This window comes from Myotis daubentonii, chromosome X (genome assembly GCF_963259705.1).
Source record: "Myotis daubentonii chromosome X, mMyoDau2.1, whole genome shotgun sequence".
In the NCBI taxonomy this organism is placed as follows: Eukaryota; Metazoa; Chordata; class Mammalia; order Chiroptera; family Vespertilionidae; genus Myotis; species Myotis daubentonii.
Window position 1 is genome coordinate 117,423,063 of NC_081861.1, and position 17,316 is coordinate 117,440,378.

General features: G+C 37.0%; 1 protein-coding gene across 5 annotated transcripts in view; it reads left to right on the forward strand.

The window, feature by feature from the left end:
• The window catches only part of DMD (dystrophin), a 2,282,236-nt gene that overhangs the window by 2,000,532 nt on the left and 264,388 nt on the right, over positions 1-17,316 (forward strand). For all 5 annotated transcript variants that reach the window (XM_059679269.1, XM_059679268.1, XM_059679270.1 and 2 more), the window contains one exon: positions 13,225-13,303. In XM_059679269.1, coding sequence (XP_059535252.1) covers positions 13,225-13,303 — 79 coding nt within the window. The remainder of the gene's footprint in view (positions 1-13,224; positions 13,304-17,316) is intronic.

The window sequence follows — 17,316 nt, forward strand, 5'->3', positions numbered from 1 at the left end:
TCAGCTAAGAACCAGTACTTGAGGGCAGGTTAAACATCTGGGAATAGAACTAAGAAGGCCTCCAAACCAAATGTTAGCTGCATCATTGCACAGACTAGGGCCCCTTATCTTACCTTGCCCACACTTTATTGACAACTTCAAGTAAAATGCAGAAAATAGATTACTAAAAATCAAGAGATTGCCCCCTCCCCAGTTTCATTTCTTTTACATGTATCTGGCTTGGAAATTAGGGGAGAAAAAAATTTTTAAAAGAAAAATCCTTTATTCTTTTCACACTACAAACATGGAGTTCATTGCAATACATTAATATTATAAAGCAAGATCCCCAAATGCAGTGACTGATTATTCACAGTAGACATATTAAGTCGAGAAGCTTATTTTTTCTCTCTTTGCTAAGGCACAAAGCCTGAGGCTATCTGCATTTTTATTACACTTTACTGTCTTGGTTTCACTTGAGGATTAAAAAGAAAGTCAAGGTACATACAGTGCACGTATCCTGGTGGATTTTAGGATTTCTTGCTTTAGTGAAAGGAAGAATCTCATAAAGTACCTCAGATTATTGCTCAAGAAAGTATATCTACTTCCGTGATGACCTAGAAATTCAATCTTTTGTTTCTCCTAGAAAAGATCACATTGTATTTTGGAATTCTTGTCCCTGTGGTTTTCTGTACAATAAAAAGCCATGTTTTAAAAATAGCTTTGGTTTAGATTTGAGGTGAAAATATCTACGTATAATAGTTCTAGAAATTCTTGTGACTATTCAGGAAGCTACAAACTACTTTGAGGTGGGGTGCGGTGGAGTGAAGAAGGAGGGAGGCAGGGGAGAGAAGGAGAGAGCTGGGTCTGAATAGGGGGAAGGAGCCTGAGGGAGAGAGGCTATCAGCTGAGAGGAAGTGAATTTCTGTCAGAGTTTTCCCTCCAGTTCTGACAGATCCTCACTGAGAAACAATAGAAGTTCATTGCTCCTTTATGAGGAAACATAAAGTGTACTTATTTACTTAACTTTCTCCTCATTTTCTGATATGCAAAAAAGGGAGAAGGACTGAATGTTGTAGGATTTGGAAGTACAGTAGATGAGATCTTCCAGTTTACTGATTTGTAAAGAACAGGCTGGTAACTGGTCTGGCAGCTCTTGTCAGTAAGAGAAGAGAAAGGCGCTTTTCATTGGCCAGGAGGAGGAGAGCCAGGAACTTGAAACAGAAGCTCCTGGCATACAAGGTTCTTTGATATGCAGTCAAATTGACTGTGAAGGGAGTCAAGGTCAGGAAACTTTGGAAATGCTGTGAGGATAGTATAGGATTTAAGGAATGTACTTCTTTGGCAAATTCTCCCTCCGGACCCTCATTACACAGGTGATTAGTAGAATGAACCTAAAATCTGCAAGTGTGTATTATTACCCAAAATATAAGGATTTCCCGATAGAGACAAAAATGTTTGATTTCTGCTGTTTTGTCTCTTTTCATTTACCTTTAAGATTTCAACCTGCTTCAGTCATCTTTAATATGAATTTACTGTTAAATGATACCAGTTCTATTTTATCCCCTTGAGAGTTTTCAAATTGCCACTTCTGGTCCTTGGGAACACTCTTGTGTTCTAATACCAGGAGGCATAATTACGTAATTACCCTGTGAACATTGTGCTACTTCTGGCCCAAATGCTCCTAGAAAGGAATGCTCCAATGGCTTCAGCAATTTTGGGAGAGAAAGATATCTTCCAAATGTGGAATAAATAAAGCTCAGGAATAAATAGCTTGAGCTGAAATGTAAATGATTTAATGTAATGGTGTTGCAAGGTGAGAGCCACTTGACTTTGGTTCCTGCTGCAAATCATGAGATACATTAGGAAAGCTTTTAAAGGGGAATCTATTTTTTAAGAGAAAATTTGCATCAAGTTACATCATCCAAGCAGAGTAATTCAACTTTTCTCTTATATCTTTGAGACCAAAAAAAAAAAGGCAGAAGAAATGCTTCCTTTGATCTCTTCCCTTCCCATCACATTTCTTCATAAGTCTGTAGATGTAACTAAAACTAAAGATTTTGACAAATGAAGCAGGATATGAAGTTGATTGCTGCTTTTCTAAATTAAAATTAATGATACCCTTAAGGTACTTGAGTCTATGAAATCAACTTAATGTTGATGTAACCTGACTCCATTATCACAGAATGAGGCAGTTGCAGAGCATGAAAACCAATCAACAAACTTTCAAGGTGCATTTTAGAGATCAGTGAGGTGGAAGCTGAAGGCTTAACAATGGACAAAGGATTTGCTGTTTGTCCTCCTTTGCTTTCCGGTTGATATTGTTCCTAGAGAAGTGTTGGGCTGGCTCTAGGCAGGGGCCATCATGCCTCACCGGTCATGCAAGGATACACAGATACTTCATTTTCGGTACTTCATGTTTGCCTCAGCAGAGTCTATGTGCTTTTCTGGTAGGTTGAACAGAAGATAATTGGGAAGGGCAGGTGAGAGTTAAGGGATGGATGGAGGAGAGAGGAAAGGAATAATAAAAGGTGTCAGAGATTAGGAAGGGAATCAGCACAGAAATATAAAATAGAAGGGGAAACTCTGAGAGAGGAACGTAAAATGAGGTGGATTAATGATGTCTCAGATGGCACACATTAGCATCCATGCCATAAATCACCCAAAATCAACGAATAATTATACTCCTACTCAGAGTGAGCACTATGTTAGCACTGGTTGCTTTCTTGTGCTCTATCTTGGAGTCAAATGCAAGAAACCCTGTTTAACTCATGTCTCAATGTCAAGAAAACAAATAAATTCAAGGAAAAGAGAATTCAGCCAACAAGCCCAGAATGTTTTGCCATGGACCTGTACCTATCACAAGTCCTCATTCCAAACCTTATCTCAGCCCCATTTTTTTTTCAGTCACAACTCAAAAGCTATCAAAATTAGAAGCACAATGGATTTTAACTGGGAAGTATTACAACTAGCTGAAAGGATTTTAACTAAAACTGTAATAAATCTCAGGAGAGTTTCCAGGATAATGTTTGGGCATGTATTTATGAGTGTGTTACAGTAAGGATTTGGAAGCTAGAATGAATTATGAAGGCAGGCCTTTTCCAACACAGACACATGCATACAGAAAACCATACAAACTGCAAAATTACAGGACAAAAACTCATGTATAGACTGTAGAGAGTCATTTGTGGGCATGTGGACTGTTTATTCACTAGCATCACAGCATAAGAAGAGTTGATTTTTTATGGGCTCATTAGTGTAGGTGTGAAGTCTGGTTCTTGCATGCCCATGGATATTTATCAAGTGTCTAGACAGACTGAGAGCCAGAACATCAAAATGTACATGCCCAGTTATATATTTTCCCAAGACTAGAGTAAACACAATTTATGTATGTAGTGCCAGTAAGAACACTTGGACACTAGGAAGATATCACATTGTCTAGCAATGTATTTCTACATCAGAAGGGAATCCTTGGCTCTTCTAAACCTTTAGTAAAGATGAAAACTTAAAAATAATTAACAGGTCAAAAAAGTGGGAGGGGAACCCTTGAGAATTTAAAACAACATTAAGTAGCAACCATTTAGATAAATTTATTTGAAATCATTTCTAGGAGCCACAGTGTTGTTGTCTGTACTTTCTATTCCTTCTTTTCTTACTTTATTTTACTTTTCAAAGCAATTTTAAAGAAAAAAATTAAGTAAAGACAGCCTTCAAAATACACAGAGGACTGAGCTTTGGGAAACAGTCACAGCTAGGAATGAAGTGTGTTACCATTAACTTCGATGAATGGCTCATTCATTCTCCCCAAAATTACACTTTCAAGTCTATCATAATCATACTTAGCATGGTACCTAACAGATTACAGGAACTCAAGAAGCCTTTTCATTCATCTATTTATCAAATATTTATTGAGCATCTCTTTTGTACTAGGCACTGTATGCTAAACTGTGAATGAGAAAGACAAGGTCCCTATCTTCATGGATGAGGATCTTGCATTCTAATAACTTTTTTTGAATGAATGTGGAAACATTTCTTAATGGCATGAAAAAAGCGAGATCTCTACGAACAGTATACTACCTACAGAACTCATGGGAAATAAGCAAGTAAAGGAGAATAATAAATAGTCCTCATAGCCTTTGTAGGGGAGGAAAACTTTTTCCTTCTTCCCTTCTAGGTTCTATGCCTAATCTAATAATTAAACTTACATAAGACATTAACAGGAGAAAAACAAATTTAATTTCATGTACACAGGAGCCCATAAAAATATAAAACTCAAAGAAGTGAGCAAAGCAGGCAGCTTTTATTCCTTTTAGACACAGAAACAATAAATTTGTGAAGAATTAACAAGACAAGGGGGTTTATTTCGGTTTGGGGTAGTAAATTAATGAGGAAGTAACAAGGTTTGTTATATAGCCTTGTGGACCTAGAATTCCCTATCTCTGGTGACAAGGATGCCTTCCTTCCACCCTACTGGTACAGAGAGGACACCTTTCACCTGGGAGATTCATTTTCTGCTTTCAGGGGATCAAAGGAGGCCAGAATGTCCTTGCACCAACTGTTTGTTTCTTAAATAACTTTAATTCAAAATAATCAATATGCCAGAGTGGCATATTTTAGGGTGATATATTCTGCTCCCCTTCATCTTCAAATATGATTGCTTAAAAATTTGAATAAAACAAATATGAAGGAGATGTGGGCTCTTGGTTTGCCTTAATTTTTTTTAATCCAGTATTGTAGGCACAATGATCCGAATGGTTTTCTTGTTTTCTGTTTTTGACTTTAACTAGCAAAAATGAAAAGAAGGTGGGAAGAGAAGGAGGGAGGGGATGAAAAGGAAAGGAAGGGAAGGGAAGGGAAGGGAAGGGAAGGGAAGGGAAGGGAAGGGAAGGGAAGGGAAGGGAAGGGAAGGGAAGGGAAAGGAAAAGGAAGGGAAGGGAAAGGAAGGGAAGGGAAGGGAAAGAGGGAGGGAAAGTCTTTCCAAACCTTGTGTTGGGAATCTTGAAAAAGAAATCGCTCGTTAATGGGGAGGATGAGGACACATTTGTAATACCTTAACTAATAATAATAATAATAATAAAAAAGAAATCGCTCATTCAAAATATAATGGTTATGGTGAAGATCCTTTAATAAATGGTCAATTCATTAATTCATTCAACTAATATTAGTTGAGCACCTACTATATGACAGATACTGTACTAGTCATGGAGATTATAGAGGGGAAAAAAGATGTGTCCCTCTCATGGAGAATATAAAAAAGATTTAATTTTTCTCTGTCATGTTTTTACTGAAGAATTGCTGCAAACTAGATTATGATTACTCATGGAGCAGATGGCAATTTTCTCCCCATCTGGGGTAGTTCTAAAGAATAGACCCTGGTGTATCAATAGATAAGATTTCTTCCAGTTCTAAGCTATCATGATCTATGGTCTAATAGTAGAAACAGGATGTGTGCTTCCAAAAAGATGTTATACTTGTATTGCTTTTTTATAAAAGGAAACAGATATTGCCTATTAATTCAGAGAAAATTGGATTCTTTCTGTCTCTTTAAATAATTCCATTTAAACTCCTTTGGCTCTTCCTTCTCAGCTCACCTTCTAATGCTCAACCCTACTGCCTTTTATTCTTACTTCCCTTTCTTTCCTTTAATGACTGAGACATATTGCTTCTCTCTAACTGGCTATACCTGATATTTCCAGTTAAACATTTCACCATTAGGTCAAATTTATCATATTCCAAATGAATTCATAGACACATATACCATTCCTCCTCCTCCTAATTTGCATAGTTCCATCAGCAATATCTTCATTCTCCCAGAATTCCACATTGGAAAGCCAGAAGTTCTATTTGTTTCTTTAAAAAATAAGTTCCAACACAAACAATTGATTCTTTTTTTCTTCCAAAATACCTCCTAATATATACCTTCTTTTCCATTTCAGGCAATGCAGCCTTATTTCTAACACATATCACCAAAAATCTAGTCAATTACAAATCAAACTTCTTTTATTTGCTTAAATGCTAACAGAATAAAGTGCTTTGTTATTTTTTATTAGAGTGTAGTTAACATACATTCACATACATTGTATTAGTTTCAGGTGTATAATATATTTATTCAACATTTATATACCTAGTGAAGTGATCACCATGGTAAGTGTAGTAACCATCTTTCACCATACAATGTTATTATGATACTAGCGGCCCGATGCATGAAATTCGTGCAAGAGTAGGCCTTTGTAGCCCTGGCTGCCTCGACCCTCGCAGCCCTGGCTTTGTCAGGAACATTGTCCAGAAGGTCATTCTGCTATTCGGCCATTCAGTCCATTTGCATATTACCCTTTTATTATTATAGATTATTGACTATATTCCGTATGCTGTAGATTATATCCTTGTGACTTATCTATTTTATAACTGGAATTTTGTACTTCTTATTCCTCTTTACTTTTTTCACCACCCTCTCTCCTCCAGCAACCATCAGTTTGTTCTTTATATGTGTATATATATATAAGTCTGTTTCTATTTGGGCAGGTTTTTTTAGATTCCACATATAAGCGAAATCATATGGTATTTGTCCTTCTCTGTTGGATTTATTTAACTTAGCATAATGCCCTCTAGGTCCACTCATGTTGTCACAAATGGAAAAAGATTTCTTTTTTATGGCTGAGCAATACACACACACACACACACACACACACACACACACGTATCCATTCATCTGTTGTTGAGTACTTAGAGTTCTTCCATATCTTGGCTGTTGTAAATAATGCTGCCAAGAAAATAGGGGTACATTTAGGCTTTTCATTTTCTTCTGATAGATGCCCAGAAGTGGAATTGCTATGTCATATCATATTTCTATTTTCAGTTTTGGAGGATCCTTCATACTGTTTTCCATGAAGGCTGTTTACAATCCCACCAACATGCATATGAGTTCCCTTTTTTCCACATCCTCGCTAATACTTGTGTGTGGTTTTTTATCTTTATTGTTAAAAGTATTACATAAATCCCCTTTTTCTCCCATTAACTTCTTCTAACCTTCGTCCCCTCTTATCCCCCCCGCCCCCGCCCCAGGCCTTCACCACCCTATTATCTGTGTCCATGAGTTATGCATATATGCATACAAGTTCTTTTTTTTTTTTTTTTTTTTTTTTTTGGCAGTTCGGCTTCTTCCTTTTTTATTTTACCATGCTGGTTAGGGAATCTAGTACATATTTAACAGAAGTGTTGATAGCAGGCATTGTCGTTTCATTACAGATCTTAAAGGAAAGGTTTTAGCTTTCTACCTTGGGTGTAATACATGTTGCAGATTTTATGGAGCTACAACTTATTAGATTAAGGAAGTTCTGTTCTATTCCTAAATACTCTAATAGGTTTTCTTTTTTTTTTTTTTTTTTTAATTTAAAAAAATTCTTTTTTTTTTATTGCTTAAAGTATTACAAAGGGTATTACATATGTATCCATTTTATCCCCCCGCCCTAGACAGTCCCCTAGCCTCCCCTATCACCCAGTGTCTTATGTCCATTGGTTATGCTTATATGCATGCATACAAGTCCTTTAGTTGATCTCTTACCCCACTACCTCCTGCCCCCCAACCCTCCCCGGCCTTCCCGCTGCAGTTTGACAATCTGTTTGAGGCAGCTCTGCCTCTGTATCTATTATTGTTCAAAAGTTTATAATGGTCTCTATTGTCCATGAATGAGTGAGATCATGTGGTATTTTTCCTTTATTGACTGGCTTATTTCACTTAGCATAATGCTCTCCAGTTCCATCCATGACGTTGCAAATGGTAAGAGTTCCTTCCTTTTTACAGCAGCATAGTATTCCATCGTGTAGATGTACCACAGTTTTCTAATCCATTCATCTACTGATGGGCACTTAGGCTGTTTCCAGATATTAGCTATGGTGAATTGTGCTGCTATGAACATAGGGGTGCATATATCCTTTCTGATTGGTGTTTCTGGTTTCTTGGGATATATTCCTAGAAGTGGGATCACAGGGTCAAATGGGAGTTCCATTTTCAGTTTTTTAAGGAAACTCCATACTGTCTTCCATAGTGGCTGCACCAGTCTGCATTCCCACCAGCAGTGCACAAGTGTTCCTTTTTCTCCACAACCTCTCCAGCACTTGTCGTTTGTTGATTTGTTGATGATAGCCAGTCTGACAGGTTGCATACAAGTTCTTTGGTTGATCTCTTCCCACCCACCCACCCTCCCTCACCTTTGTTTTGATAATAGTCATTCTGACAAGTATGAGGTGATATCTCATTATGGCTTTGTGTTTCCCTGATGATTAATGATGTTAGCATCTTTTCATGTGTCTGTTGGCCATCTGCATGTCTTCTTTGAAAAAATGCCTATTCAGTTCCTCTTCTTATTTTTTAATCAGACTGGTTGGGTTTTATTTATGTTGAGCTGTATGATTCCTTTATATATTTTAGATATTACCTCTCATCAGGTATATCATTTGCAAATATCTTCTCCCATTCAGTGGGTTGCCTTTTCAATTTGTTGATGGTTTCCTTCACTGTGTAAAAGCTTTTTAGTTTGAGCTAATCTCATTTGTTTATTTTTGCTTCTGTTGTCCTTGCCTGGCCAAAGAAAGTATTACTAAGACCAATGTCAAAGAGTTTACTGCTTATGTTTTCTAGAAGTTTTATGGTTTTTCCTCTTACATTTAAGTATTTATTCCATTTTGAGTTTATCTTTGTATATGGTGTAAGAAAGTGGTCTATTGTTTTATTTTGTTTTGTTTTTTCTTTTCTTGTTGCTATACAGTTTCTTAACATCATTTTTCCTGGGCTGACCAGCAACCCCTGAACGATGGATGAACAGATTACAAAGACACTGTTTGACTGTGAAAGAGAGGACTAAGGGGCCCCTGGCTCTAGTAGGCAGAGCAGCCTCTATTGCCTGCCTCGTTAGGCCTTTATTAGAATTTTTATCTTTAGATACAATCAGCAGGGTGAGTAATCTTGGGAGGACACATGTTTACATTGTCCTATAGGCAAGGGCATCCAGGGATTAAGCATAAGGATTCCAGTAAACACCCGGGGGTCTGCATATGCACAGGCTTGTTTGGAAAGGCCAAGGAATAATTAGGGTGCCACCTTCAACACTCCCCTAAGTCTCCTCTAAGTCAAAATTCCAATAAACAGGGCAGGTGGCCTTCCACACACTTCCCTTTTATCAGAATGTCATCCTTACAACTTTCCAACCAAGTCTCGTGTGCTCACCAACATCATTTATTGAATAAACTGCCTTTTCCCCTTTGCACATTCTTGCCTCCTTTGTTATAGAATAATTGACCATATAAGTATGGATTTCTGGACTCTCTATTCTGTTCCATTGAACTATGTGTCTGTTTTTGTGCCAGTACCATGCTGTTTTGATTATTATAGCTTTGTAATATAGTTTGAAATCAGGGAACATGATGCCTTCAACTCTATTCTTCTTTTTCAAGATTGCTTTGGCTATTTGGGGTCTTTTGTGGTTCCATAGAAATTTTAGGATTATTTGTTCTAGTTCTATGATAAATGCCATTAGTATTTTGATAGGGATTGCACTGAATCTGTAGATTGATTTGGGTTGTATGGACTTTTTAATGACATTAATTCTCAAATCCATAAGCATGGTCTATCTATTTATTTGTGTCTTCTTCAATTGCTTTCATAAATGTGTTATGGTTTTCAGAGTATAGGTCTTTTACCTCTTTGTTTACATTTATTCCTAGATGTTTCATTCTTTTTCATGAAGTTGTAAATGGGATTTTTTTCTTAATTTTTCCTTCTGAATGTTCATTATTAGTGTATATGCAGCTGATTTCTATATATTAATTTTGTGTCCTACAACTTTACTGAATACATTTATTAGTTCTAATAATTTTTGGTGGAATCTATAGGATCTTCTATATACAGTATCATGTAAGTGCTTTGTTCTTAAGTAACTACAATTTGTAAGGATCTTATGTGTCTTTAAGTTTTTCTTTTTCTTAAAAGTATTTCTTTGCTTATTTAAGTGTACATTCAATCCATGTAATACCTTTCTCCAAATTTTGTGAAAAGAAATATTTCATGCTTAATTCTTTAGTTATTTTAAAACTATTTCCTGAATATTTCATTTCATTACATGATGCATTTTTAGTTTCGGTGTCTCATGCATTTCCTTAAGTTTAAGTTATTCAATTTTTATCTCATTCTAAATTCTTGACAACATTGGATGTACACTGGAAACTGCTGCTGGAGTTCTCCTTGTATAGGAAGGAAACACCCTTCAGAGATCAAGGGCCTATGATGGACTCAGATGTTGCATCTGTGAAGCTACTAACATCATTGCTAGAGGACTTGGCCTGTAGAGCACTCATACTTCTTCCATTTACATGTTCCTCCTTGGGGTTTCTTTCTTAATATAAGAAAAGATTTTTGGATAATGTCCACTCCCATATGGCCTCCTCATTCCCTCTTCCCCACCCCCAAAATTTCACCTTCATCCCTTGATTAATCAGTTCATAAAATTACCCATTCGGCATTTAGAACTAATTACATATTCCAAAAATTCATTTGCATGTGTTCTTCTACCATCCATCTCTATAATCTTATGATATCACATTTTTCATGACCAGAAACTGACCTGCTATGGGATCATAAAATATACTGATGACTAAGGTGTTATAGATCTGACAATAGACTTGGTCTGTATTTAATATATGAATTGATTGAGAATAAAAAAATTAGAAGGCTAGATACTTATGAAATATTTATAAAATACTTTTTTTAAATTTCATTTCTAAAATAGCAAGCATTTAAGAGCAAGAGCCAGACTGATTAAGTTTGAAATCTGGTCTGCCGATTTACTCAGCACTTAAGCTAGCCAAGTTATGTTTTGTTTTCTTTTGTTTTAACCTTTCATATTTCAGTTTATACATCATTAAAGTTGGGAAAATAATATTACTTCCTACTATAGAATTATCATAAAGGTTAAATAAATCAATATTGTCATTAATGAAGCGCTAAATAAACATTAGCTGTTTTTGTACTGTATGTGGTGCGTTGCACATTATCACCTATTCCCCCCATTTATTAACCATAATATCAACAATAACAGTGGCCAATCACATTTACTGAGCAATTATCATGTGACAGAAACTAGGCCAAATACTTCACATTTAGCATCTTATTTAATTCCCACCAAAACTCTATAAGGTAGATCATATAGTTGTTCCATTTTACTGATAAGGAAAGTTAAGATTTTTCACTAAAGGATCTGCAGTATGCACTCAGAGCCAGTGGGCATTCTTGTTTATTCTCTCTCTCTCTCTCTCTCTCTCTCTCTCTCTCTCTCTCTCTCTCACACACACACACACACACGTGCGCACATGCACACACATCCATTGCTTTGGTCAACTAGTTATTAAACAAATATTTGCTACCACTTACTATGTGCAGAGTTCAGTGCATCCCACAGGAGAGAGGGTGGGAAAGAGAGATTAGCAAAGAATGGCCCATGCTATGAAGGAGCTTACAATCCATTACAAGAGATATTCATGTCCATATAATTAAAATAAACGAGATGATAGAAGTACTTCAAGTATAAACCATGTGCTGTGAGAAGGCTGAGGAAGCAATCACCTCTAATCTGGGGGTTGGGAAGTAAGCATAAAAAACATATAAACACTTTGAACTTGGAGAGAAGGAGAATGAGCATTCCAGAGAGAAGGAGCAGGACAAACAAGTCACACAAGTGTTATATTAGATGGAATATAACAGGACAGGCGGGTAGAGTTTGGCTGGGAGTGCAGGGTCATAGGATCGGAAGGTAGCATTGAAATGTTCCTCATGCTTTTCTGTGCAAACCCTACATTTTTTTGGAACTTCACTTGGTTTTCCAAATATTTGTTCCAAGCAAAGATGTGCAAGGCTATGGAGAAAGTGTGCGGGACGGGGGGAAGGAGATTGTTCTGGATATATGCCAGACACTTGATTGATATTGGAAGGTTAGAGTTGGCTTTGGACCAGGCTACCTGGGCCACTTTTCTGATAAGTTTAGGATCTATTTTACCTCTTGGGAATTCTTCACAGCACAAGGGCAAACCACTCGAGCTCTGATGGCTCTGGCCAAACACTAGCCAGCCCCTTGTTTATCATGGGCTGTTCAGAACCAAATCAAGATCTAGTGTCGTGGAGCTAGGATGTGGATGTTTGGGGCCACCACTGATACCTGGTTGGCAAAATGTCAGATGACAAAGTATACCATTTCACCCATAAGATTCTTCCTTTCTTTCCTCACTTGGAATGGAATTTACTAAACTATCAGGACATTGTGTCAGTATATTGTAGAAAAATCTAATAAGAAAAACATGGTAATTTTTACTTGATGCCAGCTAAAGATATCATTCCTAGTAATTCCCAAGTCCACTAAAAACTAAAATCTGAACATTTCTTTCATCTCATTATCCACCCTATAAATACCCTAAATTTAAGCCTTGCCTCTATTTTTTTATATTTAAGTATTAATCAACTATTTGGTTACTTATTACCAATGATTAATTGTGGCTCAATGATCCATTAATTATCGATCAATATTGTTCCAAAAAGCATTAGTCAAAAACAATATACTTAGTCAAGGACTAAAACAAAATATGTCACTTCTGAGGTCCTTTAGTCACCTGATATTATAGTGAATGGCAACCTCCCTAACCTTTTCATGAAAAATTTAGAATTTGCATTTTTGTTGCTACTAATTAGAGCAGTAGTTCATTTGTGGCTGCCAGTGAGGTTTTATTTTCAATCTCATTTTAACATTGTCGAGAGAGCAGATCTTTTTTGTTTGACCTTGGTTTGATAAAAATGGGTCTTGGAGGTCATAAACAATAAGTGAATATTAAAATGAGGGTTGCCCAGCCGGTTTTGTTCAGTGGTTGAGCATCAACCCATGAACCAAGAGGTCGCCAGTTTGATTCCCGTTCAGGGCACATGCCAGGGTTGTGGGCTCAATCCCCAGTACAGGGCTTGCAGGAGGCAGCTAATTGATGTTTCTCTCTCATTGATGTTTCTCTCTCTCTCTCTCTCTCTCTCTCTCTCTCTCTCTCTCTCTCTCTCTCTCTAATCAATAAAAACTTATTTTAAAAAAGCAGGGTTATAAATTGTTGCTTTAGTATTCCAGCCTTATAGGCCCAAAAGATCTGACCAGAAAGGATACATTGTTTTAATTATTCCTCATTATATATGATTAGAGAACATCATCTGTCTCCTCTTCCTCCCAGGTGGCCGTTGAGGACCGCATCAGGCAGCTGCACGAAGCTCACAGGGACTTTGGCCCAGCGTCCCAGCACTTTCTTTCCAGTAAGTCATTGTCAGCTTTCGGTGGCTAAGAAATACGAGTTGAATTACCATCATCTCTGCTAAATGCACTGGCAGCATAAATCATCCCAAGAGATAACTTGGTGGGTGAATTCAGAAGGTTAGGAAGAGGAAGACCAATTAGATCATTTTGTCTAGTCTTCAGCTAATGCGTAACTGTTTCCTGCAATGTATTCTCAAGTGCTAACTTGGGTAATATTTTTCAGTCTTTAGTTCTGCTTAAAGCAGTTCACTTCATACAGCTGGTAATTATGCTATCATGTAATTATATGATAATTCAATATGTGTAACTGTGAATCTATAATTCGTTATCTCTATATAACTTATTAAATAATCCCTACTTCTTTTCCTAACTATTCTTATCACTCTTTTATTCATTCTTTATAGTCTCCAGTTTTTTTTGTGTGTTTTTTAAATATATTTGATTTTTTTACAGAGAGGAAGGGAGAGAGAGAGAGAGTCAGAAATTTCAATGAGAGAGAAACATTGGTCAGCACACCCCCAGTGGGTACATGCCAAGGTACATGCCCTTGACTGGAATCAAACCTGGGACCCTTCAGTCCACAGGCTGACACTCTATCCACTGAGCCAAACTGGTTAGGGCTAGTCTCCAGTTTTTATAATTAATTATATTATTTATATATCCTTAATAAATAGTATCTTTTTAATAAAAATTAATATTAAGAGGAATAGCCTTAGTTAACCGAAAGTTTCCCATTGGAACACCATATTAATATAAAAACCCACATTAAATTGTCAAACATCTGTTTTCCTCTGATTAATGTTGTTCATTTATACCACTGTTTGTTTTATTGCAAAAGTATATATGTTGAGTTCTTGGGTATTTAAGAAACCATACTTCTACCACATGGAGTTAATGTCTGATAACATTTTGATGTATTTCCTTCTGGCCATACCAGGGTATGTATGAGGGGTTAGCCATCATTTTAAGGCAGTTACTTTGTGCTTGGCCATGTTACAAATATGATTTAATCCTTATAACAACCTGTCAGGTAGATACCATTATTATACCCATTTTAAAGATGAGGGAATCTCAGCCCTACAGGTAGCAGATGACAGAGCCAACAAGTTGGCTGCAGAGTTTAGTGTTGTTTTGTTCTTTTGTTTTTGTTTTGTTTTTTCAGAGAGAGGAAGGGAAAGGGAGAGAGATAGAAACATCAATGATGAGAGAGAATCATCAATCAGCTGCCTCCTGCAAACCCTCTACTGGGGATAAAGTCTAAAACCCAGGCATGACTAGAATTGAACCGTGACCTCCTGGTTTATGGGGTTGATGCTCAACCACTGAGGCACACCAGCTGGGCTGTAGCATCTGTTTGTTTTTGTTTTGTTTGTTTTTTAATTCTTTATTGTTTAAAATATTACATAAGTCTCCTTTTTCCCCCATTGACCTTTCCCCGGCCATTTCCACCCCCCAGCACATGCCCTCAGCCCCTACTATCTGTGTCCATTGGTTATGCTTATATGCATGCATACAAGTCCTTTGGTTGATCTCTTACCCCACCCCACCCCCACCTCCCCTGCCTTAGGTTGAACACTGTGTTCGATGCTTCTATGTCTCTGGCTCTATTTTTGTTCATCAGTTTATGTTCATTGTATTTCTCAAATGAGTGAGATCATGTGATGTTTATCTTTCTCCAACTGGCTTATTTCGCTTAGCATAATGCTCTCCAGGTCCATCCATGCTGTGGCAAATGGTAAGAGTTCCTTCTTTTATACAGCAGCATAGTATTCCATTGTGTAGACGTACCACCGTTTTTTAATCCACTCTGCTGATGGGCACTTAGGCTGTTTCCAAATCTTAGCTATTGTAAATTGTGCTGCTATGAACATAGGGGTGCATATATCCTTTCTGATTGGTGTTTCTGGTTTCTTGGGATATAGTCCTAGAAGTGGGATTACTGAGACAAATAGGAGTTCCATTTTGAATTTTTTTCCTTTATTGAATAAGGTATTACAAATGTGTCCTTACCCTCCCATTGCCCCCCTATCCTCCCATTCATGCCCTCACCCCCCGGTGTCTGTAACCATTGGTTATGTTTATATGCATGCATACAAGACCTTTGGTTGATTGATTTTTTTAAGGAAACTCCATACTGTTTTCCACAGCAGCTACACCAGTCTGCATTCCCACCAGCAGTGGATGAGGGTTCCTTTTTCGCCGCATCCTCTCCAGCACTTGTCGTTTGTCGATTTGTTGATGATAGACATTCTGACAGGTGTGAGATGGTACCTCATTGTCGTTTTGACTTGCATCTCTCAGATAATTAGTGATTTTGAGCATGTTTTTATATGTCTCTTGGCCTTCTGTATGTCCTCTTTTGAAAAGTGTCTATTTAGGTCCTTTGCCCATTTTTTGATTGGATTGTTTATCTTCCTTTTGTTAAGTTGTATGAGTTCCATGTAAACTTTGGAGATTAAACCCTTATCAGAGACAAAATTGTCAAATATGTTCTCCCATGCAGGGGGATTTCTTGTTTTATTGATGGTTTCTTTTGCTGTGCAGAAGCTTTTTATTTTGATGTAGTCCCATTTGTTTATTTTCTCTTTAGTTTCCATTGTCCTAGGAGCTGTATTGGTAAAGATATTGCTACGACATATGTCTGCTATTTTGCTGTCTTTGGATTCTTCTAAGATTTTATGGTTTCCCATCTTACATTTAAGTCCTTTATCTGTTTTGAGTTTATCTTGGTGTATGGTACAAGTTGGTGGTCTAGTTTAATTTCTTTTTTTCATGTATCTGCCCAGTTTGCCCAACACCATTTATTGAAGAGACTGTCTTAACTCCATTGTATGCTCTTGCCTCCTTTGTCAAACATTAATTGAGCATAATGACTTGGGTCTATTTCTGGGTTCTCTGTTCTCTTCCATTGGTCTATATGTCCATTCTTGTGCAAGTACCAGGCAATTTTGAGAACAGTAGCTTTGTAATATAGCTTGGCATCTGGTATCGTGATCCCTCCAACTTTGTTCTTCTTTCTCAGGATTGCTGTTGGCTATTCGGGATCTCTTTTTTTAAATTCCATATGAATTTTTAGAGAGTTTATTCTAGGTCTATGAAATATGCCATTGGTATTTTAATGGGGATTGCATTGAATCTATAGATTGTTTGGGGTAGTATGGACATTTTAATGATGTTGATTCTACCAATCCATGAACACGCTATATTATTCCATTTGTTTATGTCTTCCTCTATCTCTTTTTTCATTGTCCTGTAGTTTTCCAAAAGCAGGCCTTTTACCTCTTTAGTTAAGTTTATTCCTAGGTATGTTAATATTTTTGTTGCAATTGTAAATGGGATTGTTTTTTAGTTTCTCTTTCTGTAGCTCATTATTGGTGTAGAGAAAAACCATAGATTTCTGAATGTTAATTTTGTATCCTGTTACATTGCCAAATTCATTTATTAAGTCTAGTAGTTTTTTGTTTGTATTTTTTAGGAAAAGATTTTCTTCCCCAAGTGTTTCATTTACTTTTTTATTTAAATTCTTTATTGTTTAAAGTATTACATAAGTCTCATTTTCCTCCCAATGACCTCTCCCGAGCCACTCCCAACCAAGTCTAGTAGGTTTTCTTTATTAATAAATCTTTATTGTTCAGATTATTACAGTTGTTCCTCTTTTTTTCCCTCATAGTTCCCCTCTACCTGGTTCCCACCCCACCCCCTGCCCTTACCCCCACATACACTGTCCTCGTCCATAGGTGTACAATTTTTGTCCAGTCTCTTCCCGCACCCCAACACCCCTTTCCCCCCGAGAATTGTCAGCCCACTCCCTTTCTATGCCCCTTATTCTATTCTATTCACCAGTTTATTCTGTTCATCAGATTTTTTATTCACTTGATTTTTAGATTCACTTGTTGATAGATACGTATTTGTTGTCACTTTGTTGTTATAATTTTTATCTTTACCCTTTTCTTCTTCTCCTTCTTCTTCTTCTTCTCCTTCTTCCTCTTCTTCTTCTTTGAGAATACCCTTC